Here is a 19897-nt window from a genome sequence, read left to right on the forward strand (position 1 = left end):
ATTTAAATTAAGGAAACTAATTATTTAGTTCTTTGGTTACATAAGACAAGAGCTAAGTAGCCTCAAAGCAAGTGGCTTCTGTATTGGGCAGTGTAGATAGAGGACAATTCTGTCATCACAATGTGCTCTATTGAACAGTATTGCTACAGACTTTCTTGTTCCGCTGTCCCAGGCTCTTCATGCATTAGCAAGCATCTATAAAAATACCCAAGGGGGGCCGGCGCTGTGGCTCACTAGGCTAATCCTCTGCCTTGTGACACTGGCACACCGTGTTCTAGTCCCGGTCGGGGCGCCGGATTCTGTCCCGGTTGCCCCTCTTCTAGGCCAGCTCTCTGCTGTGGTCAGGGAGTGCAGTGGAGGATGGCCCAATGCACCCCATGGGAGACCAAGAGAAGTACCTGGCTCCTGCCATCAGATCAGCGCGGTGCACCGGCTGCAGCGCGCCGGCCGTGGCGGCCATTGGAGGGTGAACCAACGGCAAAAGGAAGACCTTTCTCTCTGTCTCTCTCTTACTGTCCACTCTGCCTGTCAAAAAAAAAAATTTTTTTTTTAAATATATATCAAAGGGGAATTGAGGACATCCTCATCTCACCCCCCCCCCCCACGCACACACCCTTTTAAAAATTTATTTATTTTGAAAGTCAAAGTTACAGAGATAGAGTTCTTCCATCTTCTGGTTCAATCGACAAATGGCTGTAACAGCCAGCACTGGGTCAGGCTGAAGCCAGGAGCCAGGATCTTCTTCTGTGTCTCCCATGTGGGTTTCAGGGGCCAAAGCACTTGGACCATCTGCTGCTGCTTTTCCCAGACCATTAGTAGGGAGCTGGTTCAGAAGTGGAGCACTTGGAACTCAAAGTGGTTCCCATATGGGATGCCAGCATCACAGGTGTTGGCTTAATCTGCTGTGCCACAATGTCCCAAATATTCTCATTTCTATAATTTCTGATGATGTATAAAGCTTTTCTATCCAGAAAAGAGTCACTTTTCCTCTCTAGTCCCTCTTGATTAACATGACTGTACTTCAAAAACTTCATGGAAAATGAAATTAAATAATAAATTTTTTTGATGCAAAAATACTTTGAAATCATCATTATAAGGAGTCTTCATGATATTGATGGGAAATGTATATTAAGAAAAAATTATGCAGATTTCAAAATTTTTTTTGCATCAACAGAAACTTTAATTTCATTTTCCATAAATCTTTGGAGTATCCTCATAAATGAAGTGGCTTTTCATGTACCCATGAGCAAGTTTTCCCTTTAATCCTGATAATAATTTCTATCATTTTATGGCATTGAACACCCAAAAGTTTAATTTTTTTACAAGACCGAGAATGTCTTTTTTTTCTTTAATTTATTCATTTTATTTAAAAGGCATCTGCTAGTTCATTCCTCATGTGCCTGCAACATCGAGGGATGGGCTAGGCTAAAGCCAGGAGCCTGGAACTCTATTCTGAGTTCCTGTGTGGGTGGCAGGGACGCATGTACTTAAGCCATCATGTGCTGCCTCCTAGGGTGTCCATCTCCAGGAAACTAGATTGCAAGTGGAGTGGTCTCAAACCCAGGCACTCAGTTGTAGGGTAGGGGCATCCCAGACAGTGGCTTAACTCACTGTATCACAGCTCCTTTCCCTTGAGTATAAATTCTTGTCTGTTAAAATAACCTACCAGCATACCTGAGGCCCATAGCCTTAATAAGCACTTGATACAAGTATGATCAAATGAAGGCCCCTCTTTTTCAGGGAGAATTATTTCTCTTCTATGTTTGGTTCAATGTTTACTTTGTGTCATGTTTTCCTGAAAATTGATAGTTTACATTTAGTAACAGCATTTGCCCAGGAGAATGCTATGTACCTTCTGATAGGCAGTTTGGAGTTACCATAGAAAATCTTAAATTGTGCTAAGGTTTGTTGTTATTGTCTAACATCTTTGCTCAAATGGAACATTTTTCAAATCCTGTAGAGAACTCAAGATTTTAATCAGTTAGTACACCCTGCTGGAATACATTGTATTCACTGCTGGGGCTTTGTTGATTGCATTGTCCAGAATGTAGAGTGTCACCTTTGAGAAGAGAATTTTATCTTAGCCATAACATAAATACAAGTAAGATTACAGCTGAGAAAATGGTAATAAGTTCATTTGATTAATTGGTTTAGACCAGATTAGATGGAGATAGTCCAGAAATACATGTACAATAAATGTAAGTTAAATGGTAAATAAATGATAAGTTAGCTTATCTGATAAATCATATTCAAACTCCATGAAGCACTGAATCATTCTGATTGGTTGTTTGTATTACTAGATGCACATTAGGTTATATAAGATTTGTATGGATTTAGTGACTGTTGGTAATTTATTAGTTTCTCTTTCCTTTAAAACCAAGCATGAGCCATAAACTCAGTATGAGTTTGCCAAAAGATTGGTAAACTATTTACATGTGTGCTTTTCTGTGAAGTAGATCAGGACTCAGTATCCACAATCATTGATTCTAATGAAAATCATAATGTGCATATTTGATCTGCCAACAGTTTCCTAATTGGTTTTAATAAACCCAAGCATCCCTGCCTCCTAACCCTTTTTGGAAACTGCAGGTGTAATATATGACATTAAAATCTACATCAATAACTCTTTCAGGTGGAACAATCCAAAGTTTTAATCAAAGAAGGTGGTGTTCAGTTGCTGCTCACAATAGTTGATACCCCAGGATTTGGAGATGCAGTGGATAACAGTAATTGGTAAGAAGGGTTTGTCTTCACTGTGTTCCACCATATTTTTGGTAACAAGATGGTTAGACTTTTTCTGATTCATGTTTTAAACATTTCGTCTTAGAGGCTATTAAACTTCAAGAGATATAACTTGAGTTCATAATATTTAGTTTACCATTTCTTGACAATGTTTCTTAAGTTCTAAGAGCTAGTTTCCTATTCTATGAAATAGAGTTGATGTCTATGAAAATTATTTTTAAGACAAATTTTAAAACAACCATAGATAGATTCAAGGGTTATCATTAGTATAAAAAATTTAAAACTTTTCATTTTATTATAAGTATATCCATTTGTATGAATTTTTCTATCACATATTAATTTTAACCTCAGTTTTAGATCTTCCTTTTTTCCATAAGTCTGAAGTGAAGAAAACATCTATGAAATTGTAGTCTGAAGTAATTCTCTCAAGATTTTATAAACATTGTTTTTATTTTTCTTTGAATCCTACATTGCTTTTTAGATAATATTCTGTCAACTATTAAGATATCCAAGTACATTCATTATGAGGTTTTTGTACAGTTTAAATAAATTATTTGAAATTATAAATGATATAAGTGTTTTCATATTTTAAAAAGGTCTTAGCATTAACATACTTATCAATGCAAATAGTATGCTAATATTAATACGCTAATATTATTTGGCTGTGTTTTGTCACTAAATAAGTCATTTTCTTTTAGCCTTTTCCAAAAAGGAAACCTGTTGAACTGAAATGGACACTATGAGAAACAGTGACTTGATCAGCCTTTGTCCTGACTGTTGATGTACAACTTAATACTCTATCCCTTTTAGTATTTTTTTTTTTTTGTTCTACTTAATACTATTGGTTGAACTCTGTAATTAACACACAATTATTCTTAGGTGTTTAAATTTAACTGAAAAGTGATCTCTTTGGAATATAAGAATGGGAATAAGAGAGGGGGAGATGTACAATTTGGGACATACTCAAGCTGACTTGCCCCAAATGGTAGAGTTAGAAACTTGCTAGGGGATTCCAATTCAATTCCATCAAGGTGGCATGTACCAATGCCATCTCACTAGTCCAGGTGATCAATTTCAGTCACAGTTGATCATAATGATCAGATTAAGAGTCAAAGGGATCACATAAACAAGACTAGTGTCTGCTAATACTAACTGATAGAATTAAAAAGGGAGAGAACGATCCAACATGGGAAACAGGATACACAGCAAACTCACAGAATGGCAGATGTCCTAATTAGCACTCTGACCTCAAAATCAGCCCTTAAGGCATTCGGGTCTGGCTGAAGAGCCCATGAGAGTATTTTAGGCATGGAAAGCCAAGACACTCTGTCAAAAAAAAAAGACCTAAATGAAAGATCTTTGCAAGTGAGATCTCAGTGGAAAGAATGGGGCCATCAAAGAAGGAGGTACCTTTCTCTGAAGGGAGGAGAGAACTTCCACTTTGACTATGACCCTGTCGGAATAAGATCACATAGTTGGCAAACTCAAAAGGCTTCCATAGAACTCATGACAAGAGCCTAGGGAGATTACTGATGCCATAAACAAGGGTGTCAAATTGTTAAGTCAACAACAGGAGTCACTGTGTACTTACTTCTCATGTAGGATCTCTGTCCTTAATGTGTTGTGCAATGTGAATTAATGCTGTAAGTAGTACTGAAACAATATTTTACACTTTGTGTTTCTGTGTGGGTGCAAATTGTTGAAATCTTTACTTAATATATACTGAATCGATCTGTATATAAAGATAATTGAAAATGAATCATGATGCGAATGGAATGGGAGAGGGAGCAGGAGATGGGAGGGTTATGGGTGGGAGGGAAGTTATGGGGGGGAAAAGCCATTGTAATCCATAAGCTGTACTTTGGAAATTTATATTTATTAAATAAAAGTTTTAAAAAAAACAAAAAAAGAAAGTTTTGAAATATTGAGTTGGGAATTTTATACCTGTTTTTGAGTCTGTAGTCAGAATAATTTGAGTTGTCTTCCACTGGTAGATTGATTTTGCCTATTTAAAAATACTGATTATTGTTTCTTAATAGATATCAGTTCATTCATTTATAGTATTACAACTAATTGTTTTATTTTTATGTGTTCTGTAGCTGGCAGCCTGTTATCGATTACATTGATAGTAAATTTGAGGACTACCTAAATGCAGAATCTCGAGTGAACAGACGCCAGATGCCTGATAACAGGGTGCAGTGTTGTTTATATTTCATTGCTCCTTCAGGACATGGGTCAGTACCTTTATGCTTCCAGTACCTTTTTTTCTTTGTTTATTATTGTTTACTTTTGTGTGCATATTATAAAATCATTATATCTGTGGAGTACATATAACTGTATCAGTTATTAAGTACCAATGCCTGAAACAAATCTTTTTAAATCCTAGATAAGCCAACTGATTTTACTGCTTAGTTTCCTGTGCATACAGATTTTATCTGCTTAATGGAAAGAAACATTGTTTGCCATGGCTTGAATTTTCAAGGTGGCTTACTTAGCTTTCATTTTGAACATTTTTTGCCACTGATTGAGCTACCTAACTAAAGACACAAAGCCACAATGAGCTACCTAACTAAAGACACAAAGCCACAACAATTAGGATTAGGCATATTCTAAGAAATTCCAAAGTTTTTTTTTTATTTAGGTTGTTAGATGGTAATCAAAAAAAAACCAGGTACCAGTGTTTACTTTCTTTTTCTTTTTCTTTCTTTTTTTTTTTTTTTTTTCATTTATTTCTTCAGTAAATCTTTTTTTTGGCTTCTGTTTCATCTGAGTTACACAGTCACACTGTTTAGGTATCATCAGTACTAACTTTTTATTTATTAGGACTTCAGATCTTAGCAACTATACATTTGTCTGATCTAATTATTCTGTTTGATAGTAGTTAGCCTGTACTCCCTTTTTTCTTCTTTGTACCTTCCTCTGTCATTTTGAGTAGATATACCAGTATGTGTCATTGTCAACTGCAAATTTTCTAATTACTCTTATCCTTTGGATGAATGACTGAGTGTCATTCAGGCGCCTGATTGTAACTTCACTGTGTCTCTACCTAAAGGGGACCACTGGAGTAGTGCAGTAAATAGCAGTAAACCATGTATCAACCAAATTACAGTTGTGTGACCCAGTTGACTCATAAGCTTTCTTTTCTTACCCTTTTCCTGCTTCTGTCTCATGTTGTCCTAGATAAACTGATTCCCATTTTTAGCTGCTTTCTTGGTTGAGCAGGGAGCCTTAATTATATAAAATTTTTACACTGTCAGATTGGACTGGTAAAAATGTTCCTTTTGTGTCTGATACTCTACAGTAATCTCAGAAGTTTACATATTGAAATCACTTAACTCATTTACTTATAATGCTCAAAAAAAGTAATTGTACATCCTTTTATGTGTATTTCTGTAGCTTGTATATTTTATATCATTCCAGTTTAACTTGGTAGGTCTTTTTCCTGGAAGTCAGTTGAGTGGAATCTTAATCTTGTAGTTAAGTCGATAGAAATTTGTCAGCTTAAAATAAAGTTTATTATTTTAGCCTTTTTGGACTTTATCCAAGTTTTGATAATTCTCATGAAATCACATTCCTCCTTACCCCCTGGGAGGGGAATTTATTTCTTAAAATTGCATGGGAAATAGAAAGGGTATTCTGGTTTTATCATTTTGTTTTTTGGAGAAAAATTTTTTATAGAATTCAGTCATGTTTAATAGCTTTGGGCCATTTCTTGTTTTTCTCAGGGGAGGGAAGTTCAAAATTTTTATTTCCTGTGTATACAGATAGGCTTTTGAACAGTTTCTTAGACTGCGCTATTTTTAGAAATGGAGGAAAATTTTTCCCATTGGTATGTGATACCATGGATTGAGAGAAGGAGCCACTGATTTATATGTAGAGAGTTTCGGAACCTTGACTCACTCGACTTTAATACTACACATCTTAATAATCATGGCTTTGTATCATGCCTGAGCAGGCAGTCTGTAGGTTTTCTTTTAGAGTGACTGTGTTTTTAGAGTAAATGTAAATTGGTCAGTGTATATTTTTAGTTTTTCCTACCTCATCTACCAAAAATGATCACTGGATTCAGGGCTAATTTATAATTTGCCTTGTTTACTATTTAATAGTTTTTTATTTTATTTGCATTGTTTACTATTTAATAATTGCTATTAAAATTAAAAACTTAGTTGGAAATTGAATTTTTAAGTGTTCTTTTTCCCTTTTAATATTGATTGCCACTTTTTAAAAAAATCTGTCATTCAGTGAATTTTATAGAGAAGATTTTTCTCTTCAAAATATATGCACACATATATAAAATATATATTTGTCATTTACCCTGTAGTTATTTATTTTGCTATATGCCTGGATGTTAAATATAGTCTTTCCCCTCTAATATGATTTATCTTCTAGAAGTTCTTTTTTTTTTTTTTTTTTTTTTTTTTTTTGACAGGCAGAGTGGATAGTGAGAGAGAGAGAGAGAAAGGTCTTCCTTTTTGCCGTTGGTTCACCCTCCAATGGCCGCTGTGGCCGGCGCACTGAGCTGATCCGAAGGCAGGAGCCAGGTGATTCTCCTGGTTTCCCAAGGGGTGCAGGACCCAAGGACTTGGGCCATCCTCCACTGCCTTCCCGGGCCACAGCAGAGAGCTGGCGTGGAAGAGGGGCAACCGGGACAGAATCCGGCCCCCCAACCGTGACTAGAAGCCGGTGTGCCGGCACCGCTAGGTGGAGGATTAGCCTATTGAGCCGCAGCGCCGGCCTCTTCTAGAAATTCTATAAAGGACTTTCTGTTGTTTAAAAATTTAAAAACTAAATTTCTTGGTGAAAGGATGAACTAATTTAAAGCTAAATAGAAAGAGGAAAAATTTCAATGAGTACATAGTCTACATGTGAACTAAATGTTTTCGCCTTTGATATTTTGTACACTTCTGAAATTTATATACTAATTTAAAAGGACAAGATGATTTATTCAGACTTACGTCAGGTATTCCTTTTTTTTCCCTAAAGTTAAATTTGTAGCTGATCTAGATATTCTTTAGTCCTTGTTTTATATCTAAAAAGTTGATTTCCATTAATTTTAAATATTTCTCTTCAAAACTTGTAATATTAGAATATTTAGCAAATAAAGTGTCCGATGCCATGGCGCAGTAGGTTAATCCTCCACCTGTGGCTCCGGCATCCCATATGGGCGCCAGTTCTGGTCTCGGCTGTTCTTCTTCCAATGCAGTTCTCTGCTGTGGCCTGGGAAAGCATTAGAAGATGTCCCAAGTCCTTGGGCCCCTGCCCCCGTATGGGAAGACCGGGAGGAAGCTTCTGGCTCCTGGCTTTGGATTGGCGCAGCTCCGGCTGTTGCGGCCATTTGGGGAGTGAACCCATGGGAGAAAGACCTTTCACTCTGTCTCTCTCTCACTGTAACTCTACCTGTCAAATAAATAAAAATTCTTTAAAATAAAAAAAGAATATTTAGCAAATATTGTTTTGATTTTAAATGTAAAATCCTGTTAGCTTGCAGTTTGGCTTTAGTATTTTGTATTAAATGAGCTCAAGAATGACTAAAAATTTAGATTAACTGAACTCTGCTTTTCTGTCACAAGCTTATACCTTTTTATAAATAATATGATGTAAACTTAATGAGGTAGTGGTAATTCAGATTTGTCATACTTTAAAATAGGAAGTATAAACTTAAAAATTGAGATAAATTTATGGGTCATGACTTTGTATTTAGTATTTATCATAATAATTGATTTAAAACAAATTTTAACCTTTTTTCAAATAGTTTCTTTCAGTTAGCACTAAGTGATGGGAACAGTGTTTACAGATAATATATGTAGTGCAGTGTTACTTCAGCCATTCTCTATTTTCCATATTGTTCCCTCTTTGAATGCCAATATCAAATTCTAAGGAACTCAAAATAAGAATTAGAATAAGAGACAGCTGTTTTAATTCTTTATATCTGTTTTCTTCTCTCCTCACTTCTTTGTCTGCATTAGCCGGCAAATACTGTATTCTGTTGGGGAAAAAAAGGTTACTTTTTTAGTCTCTGGGCCCTAGTCTTCCAGCTTTAAATATATACTGGTTTCTCTATGTATTTTAAAATGCTAGTCAACTTATTAGTAAAATGATGTTCCCATGTAAAATATTCTCAGTTTTTTTTTTTTTTTTTTTAGTCTATAATATATTTTAGATGTGAGGGCTTTATTTGGTTTTCATTTAAAGTTACTAAAGGACATAAGGAAATTCACAACAGCTTCTTTGGTCAACAAATAATGGGCACCTTCACAAGTGTTAGGTTTTGTGCTAGTGCTGGGGATACAGGTGAATGAGACCAAAGTCCTTGCTCTGGAGGATCTTTCGTGAGAAGATGGGAAAAACATCTGTAGTTACTGTATAGAACATTATATATGCCTAAGGCAGAAAAAGATTCCCAAAGTTAAAATGCTTGTAAGCCAGTACCTAAAGAATGAGCAAGAATTTGGACAAGCAGAAGAGGAGTCAGAATGCAGGATGTTGCAGACAGAGGTAGTAACAGTAACCTTGGCCAGAAGTTCAAGTATGGTACTTTCTAGGAAATGTAAGGAGTTAAAAATGTAAGGACTAGCACATCATAAGTAAGAGGTGGCAAAAGATGAACCGCGTGTGCTGCAAGATGAGACCAGCTTAAAAATCAGGTTCCTTACAAGTCTTTTTCTTTTCTTTTTTTTTTTTTAATTTATTTATTTTTTTAACAGGCAGAGTTAGAGAAAGACAGAAAGAAAGGTCTTCCTTCCGTTGGTTCACTCCCCAAATGGCCGTTACGGCCGGCGTGCTGCACTGATCCGAAGCAAGGAGCCAGGTGCTTCCTGCTGGTCTCCCATGCGGATGCAGGGCCCAAGCACTTGGGCCATCCTCCACTGCCCTCCCAGGCCACAGCAGAGAGCTGGACTGGAAGAGGAGCAACCGGGACAGAACCAGTGCCCCAACCAGGACTAGAACCCACGGTGCCGGCACCGTAGGTGGAGGATTAGCATAGTGAGCCTTGGCGCTGGCCCTCCTTACAAGTCTTTGCAGGCTACACTAGCTATGGAATTTGACCTTTACTGAGGTTTTTTAGTCAGAGAATGACTTAAACCAAATTTGGATTTACAAAGATCATTCTGGTGCAGTGTGGAAGATTTGGAGGGAAACCAAACAAATATACATACTTACCAATTCCAGAGATCTTGGTGGCCTGAACTAAAAGTAGTGGATGTGGGAGCTGGTGTTATTGCAAAGTAGGTTAAGCCACTGCTTGCAATGATGGCATCCTGGATCAAATCCTGGATGCTCCACTTCTTATCCACCTTCCTACTAATGTTCCTGGGAAGGCAGCAGAAGATATCTTGTAGACTGGGATGGAGTTTCTGGCTCCTGGCTTTGGCCTGACTTAGCCCTGACTGTTAGGGCCATTTGGGGAGTGAACCAACCCATGGAAAATCAACCTCTCTCTTTCCCCTTCCTTCTCTACCCTGTCACCCTACCTTTCAAATAAACAAACATAAATCTTTAGAGGTAATGGAAATGGAGATTAAATATATGTATTTGTTTACCAGGTCTTGGTGAATATTTAGAAATGAGGATTACAGAATCCTAGGCTTCAGCCTTAAGTAATTAGATGGGTTATATATAATTTACTAAAATAAAAAGCATAGAAGAGGAGAGAAAATGGGGATTCATATGAGCTTTGGTTTTAAGGAATCCGTGGGTTGTCCCAGTAGAATATCTGTTGGATTAAGCACAAGTGTGGAATTTAAGAGTGAGATCTGGTCTGGATATGAAAATCTAAGAGTCTAATAGAAGTCCATTGTCATCATAATAATGATACAGAATGTAGAATAACAAAAGAAGACCTAATAGAGAATTCTACAGAATGTACCTTTTAAGGTACTAGCTTACAAGGAAGATCATAAAAAGTACTTTAAAGAAGCAGAGCTTGTGAGGGAGTAATGTCATATTCTGCATAATAGGAAAATTACACAGTTGGAAATACTTGGTGATCTTGAAAGGATAGTAGCAGAAAGGAGGATGCACCCAGATTGTAATCAATGAAGGCACTGTTGAGAATTCTCTTTAAGAGCATGCGTCTCAGATTTGGAGTAAACAAGGGTAAGGCAATTCTAGGAAATTCAATTAGAAGCCTTTCTGGTTTTTCCAGTCCCTCTTTAGCAGAACCCCATGATCAGGATGTTCAAAGACTTCTTAGTTATTCCAATGCTTCTTGAAGCCCTGTTCTGCAGTGTGATGCATCTTCAGAGAATGTTTTTGAGAAGTAAGTAAAGTAGTTATGTTGAATTTAATAACACTGGAGATGTGAAGAATCTATTCCCCCAAATTGATCAATTCAGTCATATTAAATATTGTATGTTTCAGACTGAAGCCATTGGATATTGAGTTTATGAAACGTTTGCACGAAAAAGTGAACATCATTCCACTTATTGCCAAAGCAGACACGCTCACGCCAGAGGAATGCCAACAGTTTAAAAAACAGGTGAGCAGAATCAGTTAACTCGGATTTTTGTATTATATTTTCAGTCTTTACTATTTTTAGTATGATGTGTTACAGCGCATTTATCTTGCTAATTTTACATGTTGTTGTTTATACTGCATTAAAAATAACTCTTGAAAATATTTCTGCCTTCAGTGCTTTTATCCATTAGCATAGCATACTTTATCCTTTGTCAGTTTTTTTTGTTTGTTTGTTTGTTTTTTTTTTTGACAGGCAGAGTGGACAGTGAGAGAGAGAGACAGATAGAGAGAAAGGTCTTCCTTTGCCGTTGGTTCACCCTCCAATGGCCGCCGAGGCCATCGCGCTGCGGCCAGAATATCGTGCTGATCTGATGGCAGGAGCCAGGTGCTTCTCCTGGTCTCCCAAGCACTTGGGCCATCCTCCACTGCACTTCCTGGCCACAGCAGAGAGCTGGCCTGGAAGAGGGGCAACCGGGACAGAATCCGGCACCCCGACCGGGACTAGAACCCAGTGTGCCGGTGCCACAAGGTGGAGGATTAGCCTAGTGAGCCGCAGCGCCAGCCTCCTTTGTCGGTTTTTAAGTATGGCTATTTTCAATGTTTTTAACAGGTATATCTGTTTCATTATAACCTTTACAACAGTGTTTTTTCATTTTTATTTATTCTTTGTCATTTTTTATTTTTAAAACTTTGAGTGCACATAATTTTTTATCTTTTTTCCCAGAAAGGCTGAATGTTTTCTCAAGCAGGTTTTTTGTTTTTTTTTTAAACCACTTTTGTCAACATCCTCTTCAAGTCCTTAGTCTTTTTGAAGGATAGTACTTGATAATGCCTAGATGTAATTATATAGGTCCTTTATGTAAACATTCTGGGTGTTTAATTCTCGTTCCTTTTCACAAATATGTTTTCTTTTTTCACTTTTGTTCCTTCTGTCAATTTTATTTTCATCCTTTTTTATGGAATACTTATATAAACTTTTTTCTAAACTCATACCTAGTTATCTTATTAATACTGAGTTGAATAATGAGATATTTTCCTCGTTTTGTTGGGTTTAGTTTGTCAGATGTCACATTTTGTGAATTGTAGCGTCAGTTTCTAGAACCCTCTCCTGTTCTATAGCCTCTTACATTTTAGGCAGTGTTATTTTTTTGAAAACCACAGTGACTTCATATCATATTTAAAAGCTTAGCGTTCATTATCTCTTACTGCTTTTTTAGAGCTCCTTGAAGCAAAATACTTTTTCACCTTTTTAGATGTGAATTTTAGAGTATGTCAAAACTCATATTACAAATAGAAATTTACTTTGAAGTTGTATTAAATTCATATACATTTTTAGAATGTTTTATTACATTATGTATAGTATACTTATTTCTATGAGAAACATCTGTTTCTGTGTTTTACCTTATTCATTCCATTTGTATTTTATGTTGTTTATGGCATGCTATTTCAAATACTAATCTTAAAATAATTTCTCTGCTATTTTGAATTGTGTGTCTCGATTTGGATTTATACTGGGAACCTAGAGATAAAAAAGATGAATAAGTAATGATCTCTACTTCCTCATTGGTATTGGTTGTATATTTCTTTTTTTGTGCTGAGAATAATGGCTCCTTATCAGGGGTGCCTTTTAGAATATCTAGAGAACGTTTTCAAAATGAGTTGTTGGACCTTATGCCTGCTGATTCTGTAGGTGAAGAAAGGCTCTGACATTTGTTATTTTGAAGATACTCAGATCATTTTAATGTTTTTTTTTTTCAAAGATTTATTTATTTATTTGAAAGACAAAGATTCAGAGAGAAAGAGAAGGGGAGAGAGAGAGAGAGAGAGAGAGAGAGAGAGAGAGAGAGAGAGAGAGAATGAATCTTCTGTCTGCTGTTTCATACCTCAAATGGCCACAATGGCCAGGGCTGGGCCAGGCTGAAGTCAGGAGCCAGGAGCTTCTTCCAGGTCTCCCACATAGGTGCAGGGGCCCAAACACTAATTACTTGAGCCATCATCCCAGCTTTCCCAGGTGCATCACCAGAGAACTAGATCAGAAGAGGAGCAGCTGGGACTCAAATTGGCGCCCATTTGAGATGCTGGCACTGCAGACATAGGCTTAACCTTCTATGTCACAGCATCAGCTGCTAGATAATTTTAATACAACCTCTGATTAAGAACCACTGCTCTACTTTTTTTTTCTTTTTCCTTCTAGTCATGTATTGGTCTCCTTATCATTTATTCTCATGTTCTCTTCTCTATAGATAACAAGGTGTTCCTGTTTTTTCCAGTGATAGTTTTCACTTCTGTTTACTTCCATCTAGCATAGTAACCATCTACACATTTCACTTATGGTGCCTTTACTGCTGCTGGGGACCCTGCTATGAGATTAGTGGTATAATTTAATTATAGACAGAGATGATAATTCTAGTAGTGTTAGCCATTGGATGGTTCTAAGTTTGAATATGATGGATAGTTGAAAATTATTTGAAGTCTGTATTCTGCTTAGAATTTGAAGTTATTTTGGACTATATATGTACATATATATTTTTTTTCCAATTTTCTGACAGAGACAGGAGATTGATCTTGCATGTACTGGTTCACTCCTTAGATGCTCTCAAAAGGTGGGGCTGTTCCAAGCTAATGCCAGGAGCCAGGAACTCAATCTGAGTCTCCCTTGTGTATGGCAGGGACCCAACTACTTGAACCATCCCTTGGTGTCTCCCTGGGTATACATTAGCAGGAAGCTAGACTGGGGAGTGGAACCAGAAGTTGAACCCAGGCATTGTAATGTGGGCATCCCAAGGGTTGGCTTAACCACCGTGCCAAACAACTGTCCTGGCATAATATAATTTGAACTAGGTCATTTTTAATGTTAGTTAACTTCATTAGTTTCTTTTTTTTTTTTTTGATTTTTTTTTTTAATTTATTTGACAGGTAGAGTTATAGATAGTGAGAGAGAGAGACATAGAGAAAGGTCTTCCTTCCATTGGTTCACTCCCTGGATGGCTACAATGGCCAGAGCTATGCCATTCCGAAGCCAGGAGCCAGGTGCTTCCTCCTGGTCTCCCATGCGGGTGCAGTGGGCCATCCTCCACTGCCTTCCCAGGCCACAGCAGAGAGCTGGATTGGAAGAGGAACAGCCGGGACTAAAACTGGCACCCATATGGGATGCTGGCACCGTAGGTGGAAGATTAACTTAGTGCCACACGGTGCCAGCCCCAATTTTCTATATTCTTAATAAGTTGAATTTCTTAATTTCTAGGATGTATTTTCTTTCTCAATTTTTTTCCCAGTCTTTTTTTCTGTACCTCCTTAATTTGTGTGTATGCATACACATATGCAAGGATATTTTCTGTTCAAAGTGAAAATTTTCTCCTGAGGCCAATGGTGTATTTAGTTTTACTTTCCCTTGCCAAGTTCTATTAAAAATTTTAGGTGAGTTTATTAAGTCCTGTTGATTCAGCTAAATAAGACACTTGGTTATTTATATCTAGAGAAAGACTTTTTTACAGTAAATAGATGGCCTAAAGTCATTATTATAGAAAGTAGCTACAGAAGTCCCTTTCTGGAGTCATATATCATTTTTGGAACTCTTTTGATGTACATGATTTTGACACTTCAGAAGTAATCTTTTTTAATATTTATATACCAACTTTTATAGTTAAAAAACACAAATATAAGATTTTGATTTTAGATTACAATTTTGTATCATTGAAAAACAGTTAAGGACGTGAAGCTGAGGACTTAAGTAGAAAAGTGCATAATGAAAATAAGGCTGTTGTACCAAGTCTGTGTGGTGCTCTTTTGCTAACTGTGTCTTCCATTTTAGATAATGAAAGAAATCCAAGAACATAAAATTAAAATATATGAATTTCCTGAAACAGATGATGAAGAAGAAAATAAACTTGTTAAAAAGATAAAGGTAGATTAATTCCTATATATACACTAAAGTGTTTTAGGGCCCTAAAAATATACTTCAGTACTCACAGGAAATACCAAAAATACCAGCATTTTAAGTAGTTGGCTTATAAAATGAATAGGGAGGTTATGTAATACTAAATTCAACTTCGCAGTTAACTTTCTTGATTAGCTATTGTGGATCAAAAGGTATCATATGGAATGGGGGGTTGAATAACAAATGATTGTCAATTAAGTGGTTTCACATTATGTAATTTTCCTCCTTAAAGTGATGAGAAGTGTTCTGTTGTATTTTATTGTTTAAAATCCAGACAAAAAATGTATTTCTTTTTAAAATTTCAACCACAATCCCTTACTAACATAATTTTCTGTATTTTAATTTATTGTGGTTTCTTTTTTTTTTTTTTGACAGGCAGAGTGGACAGTGAGAGAGAGAGACAGAGAGAAAGGTCTTCCTTTGCCCTTGGTTCACCCTCCAATGGCCGCCACAGCCGGCTCACTGCAGCTGGCGCACTGCGCTGATCTGATGGCAGGAGCCAGGTGCTTCTCCTGGTCTCCCATGGGGTGCAGGGCCCAAGCACTTGGGCCATCCTCCACTGCACTTCCTGGCCATAGCAGAGAGCTGGCCTGGAAGAGGGGCAACCGGGACAGAATCCGGCGCCCTGACCGGGACTAGAACCCGGTGTGCTGGCACCGCAAGGCGGAGGATTAGCCTAGTGAGCTGCGGCGCCAGCCTATTGAGTTGCGGCGCTGGCCTATTGTGGTTTCTTAAATACACTGGACCTGCAAATAAGCATACAGAACAACGACATGATGCAGGCAGATAATCTAATCAACATGGGGCAGTAAAAGTTTGTACCTATCCATGAAGACTTTCTGAGATTTTTTAAAATAGCTGCTTATGTATTTCTAGAAGCCATAAGAATTTTGAAAGATTTTCTAGTTTTTCCCTCTACATTCATATGTATATACATGTACATATATTTACCCTTACCTCCTCCCCACCAGAATTGGACAGCTTTTTTGAGTGGTTTTTATAGAAAAGAATTTGACTAGTATATGCCTTATATTATTAGACTGTCAGAGAGAAAAGAATTTTATTCATTGTGAACCTTAGTAGTAATAGCATGTGACAAAAATGTTAAATATTTATTGACTATCCTATAAAATTAAATGAGGAAACTATGTATTCTTTTTTAATAATTTGTTGAGTAATATAATTTCTTTATTATTCAATTTGTGAGGACTACAAAGATATATTGAACATGAATACTTTGTTTTATAGGACCGTTTGCCACTTGCTGTGGTAGGTAGTAATACTATCATTGAAGTTAACGGCAAAAGGGTCAGAGGAAGGCAGTATCCTTGGGGTGTTGCTGAAGGTAAGGTTTTTTTTCAGTGAATGACTTTTTATAAGATCTTACAAATATGATAAAAACATTTTGTATTTATAATAAATAGTATAATATGCATAATGCATTGATATATTCTACATTTTTGAGGATAGTTCTGATTTCATTTGCCTTTGTTTTCCTCATAAGTACATTTCTAATTTTCAGACCTTGAGTCATAATGAGATAAGAATGTGTTAAATCTTAAAGTTCTAACACTTCAGGTGTTCCTGTCCTACCTTACTATCACTGCCCCATCAAATCAGTTTCTATTTCCTTATTTGAAAATGTATAATTCAGGGTCAGGGTTTTTTACCAATGGCTTCCAGGGGATCTTATGAACTTCCTGAAATGCAGTGTTTTAGGGAGAAGGCCTATCACTTTTACCTGAGCCCCAGATGAGTCAGAATGATTAAAAATGACAATTATTAGTCCACCTAAAACATTCAGTCTCCTTTTCTCACAACAAAAGCTCTTTTTTTGACATCCTATCTTCAGAGACACAAAATTTTATTATTAAGACATCTACTTTTCCAGTTTTATAAGTTTTAAATACTAATAAAATCACATAATGTCAAATATCAGAAGTTTCCTTGACAGCGGAAGTGTTTCCTGAAATTTGTGTTTATTATACTGCTTTCAACTAAGTTTTTATCTTCTGTATAGTAAGTTGCAACCAGTATTGAATCATCATTGTTTTTACCTATTTATTAGTATTATTTTGTAATTTTTAGGATATTATACCCTGTTATTTACTATCTGTCTATGATTTTCTCTACCGGTGAGCCTGCACCTTGTTCTCGGCTCTCTATCTTAACCAGGCTGTGATTTTAGAACTTATATATGACTTAGAAGTGCTGGAATAATGGCTTTATATGTCTAATTTACAGTATCTTTCTCCTATCCCATAACCAGTGTTCTTATTAATGATACATTTTTTAAAAACACATAACTTTGTTGTTTTTGACTAACCATTGCATTTTGTTTACTATAAGAAGATTTTTCTAAAGTGATCCCCCCTCCACAACCATGATACTAAATTTAAGAATGTATTTATAGTAGAATAAATACATTCTCTACCAATAATGAGAAAGTATATGGTGCCGGCGCCGCGGCTCACTAGGCTAATCCTCCGCCTTGCGGCGCCAGCACACCGGGTTCTAGTCCCGGTTGGGGCGCTGGATTCTGTCCCGGTTGCCCCTCTTCCAGGCCAGCTCTCTGCTGTGGCCAGGGAGTGCAGTGGAGGATGGCCCAAGTGCTTGGGCCCTGCACCCCATGGGAGACCAGGATAAGTACCTGGCTCCTGCGATCAGATCAGTGCGGTGCGCCAGCCATTGGAGGGTGAAGGAAGACCTTTCTCTCTGTCTCTCTCACTGTCCACTCTGCCTGTCAAAAAAAAAAAGTATATGGTTTCCCCTTTTAAAATTTTAAGGGTGGTTGTTTCCACAGAGCTCATTTGTTAGGTTTACACATTGATCACTGAAGAGTAAGCTATAATGTACTACATTATTATTAAACCTTCATGAACAATTAAACTAAGCTGTTTTGCATATTCTCTCATTTTTCTCACCCCAAATTTATGTGAAATTTCCTTTGAAACAATTAGGTTTATTGGAAATAATATATTTGTGGTTTGCTTTTTTTCTTAACAGTTGAAAATGGTGAACATTGTGATTTTACTATTCTAAGAAATATGTTGATAAGGTAAGTGTGAGCAATGACAAAAATAGCTTACCTTTGTTTTTTCCTTTGCCCCAATAGAGTTGGGCAGATTTATTTTTATCTCCTGTAACTTTAGCTAATTTGTTAGTATCTTTATTCTAGCAATACACAGGCATAGAGACAACCTGGATCCTTTCTCCAGGGTTTTGAAGTCATCAGCAAACAATATAATTAATTTAAGTAAGGCTCCAAAGGAAAATTTCTCCCTTTATCACTTACTTTGTGTTGAGGTTTAATAATGAATAGGTGTGGAAGATGAACTAAAAAAAAAAAAGGCTTTTGTTAATATAAAGAGCTTTGGGAAAACTGTGGATAGAAAGGCTACTTTCCCAGTACGTAGGACTCTGTTTAGCTATGTCGAAGTGGCAACATATGAATGGATGATAATTAGAAATCAGGATAAAAAGATCTTAGAAGTGAAGGAAAATTTTTAGAGATTACTACCTCAAGAAATACGTGAGAGATGACAGTGAATTTTGAAATAAAAAATCTTGACTTTTTAAGTGGTCTTCTTTTCAAAGGAGCATATAACTGGATGTTTCTGGTATTAATTATGTGATAGAGTTGACCGAGCAGTTGAGGTTACCATGCCTCACAGAGTAAATTATGAGCAGATAGGAGATCTCTCTCTGTCTCTCTGCCTTTCGAATAAACAAATAAATAAATAAAATGCTTTAGGTTCTCTTGTTTTTCATTGTTAAGATATGACTTCAAAAGAACTGAAAATGCAGCCTACAACCTGTTTTGAAAGTATATATGTAGAGAATTTTAATACGTTTTAATTGCCATTGAATTCCCTGATTTTTAAATCTGTGATACTTGCCCAATACTTGACATGGTGGTATTCTATGACTTTTTCTTCTGTATTTTTTAAATATCCAATCAAAGATACATTCCTGGGGGCTGGCACTGTGGCACAACGGGTTAATACTCTGGCCTGAAGCGTCAGCATCCCATATGGGCGCCGGTTCAAGACCTGGCTGCTCCACTTCTGATCCAGCTCTCTGCTGTGGCCTGGGAAAGCAGTAGACAATTGCCCAGGTCCTTGGACCCCTGCACCCGTGTGGGAGATCCAGAAGACACTCCTGGCTCCTGGCTTTGGATCAGTGCATCTCCAGCCATTGCAGCCAACTGGGGAGTGAACCATCGGATGGAAGACTCACTCTCACTCTCTCTCTCTCTGTCTCTCTCTGCCTCTCCTCTTTCTGTGTAACTCTGACTTTCAAATAAATAAATAATTTTTTTTAAAAAAAGCTACAAATTGCTAAAATACTGTAGAAAGAGGGCCGGCGCCGCGGCTCACTAGGCTAATCCTCCGCCTAGCGGCGCCGGCACACCGGGTTCTAGTCCCGGTCGGGGCGCCGGATTCTGTCCCGGTTGCCCCTCTTCCAGGCCAGCCCTCTGCTGTGGCCAGGGAGTGCAGTGGAGGATGGCCCAGGTGCTTGGGCCCTGCACCCCATGGGGGACCAGGAAAAGCACCTGGCTCCTGGCTCCTGCCATCGGATCAGCGCGGTGCGCCGGCCGCAGCGCGCTGGCCGCGGCGGCCATTGGAGGGTGAACCAACGGCAAAAGGAAGACCTTTCTCTCTGTCTCTCTCTCTCACTGTCCACTCTGCCTGTCAAAAAAAAAAAAAAAAATACTGTAGAAAGAAAGGGTAGTTATTTGAAGATATATATCCTGGCAGT

General features: G+C 37.3%; 1 protein-coding gene across 8 annotated transcripts in view; it reads left to right on the forward strand.

Moving 5' to 3' along the window:
* SEPTIN7 (septin 7) overlaps window positions 1-19897 on the forward strand; it is a 107713-nt gene that overhangs the window by 71890 nt on the left and 15926 nt on the right. For 7 of the 8 annotated variants that reach the window (XM_070059715.1, XM_070059712.1, XM_070059717.1 and 4 more), the window contains 6 exons: window positions 2633-2733; window positions 4842-4976; window positions 11104-11221; window positions 15011-15103; window positions 16385-16481; window positions 18143-18194. In XM_070059715.1, the coding sequence (XP_069915816.1) occupies window positions 2633-2733; window positions 4842-4976; window positions 11104-11221; window positions 15011-15103; window positions 16385-16481; window positions 18143-18194 (596 nt within the window). The remainder of the gene's footprint in view (window positions 1-2632; window positions 2734-4841; window positions 4977-11103; window positions 11222-15010; window positions 15104-16384; window positions 16482-18142; window positions 18195-19897) is intronic. The other variant, XM_070059718.1, reaches the window with a different exon arrangement.

Source organism: Oryctolagus cuniculus, chromosome 16, assembly GCF_964237555.1.
Source record: "Oryctolagus cuniculus chromosome 16, mOryCun1.1, whole genome shotgun sequence".
In the NCBI taxonomy this organism is placed as follows: domain Eukaryota; kingdom Metazoa; phylum Chordata; class Mammalia; order Lagomorpha; family Leporidae; genus Oryctolagus; species Oryctolagus cuniculus.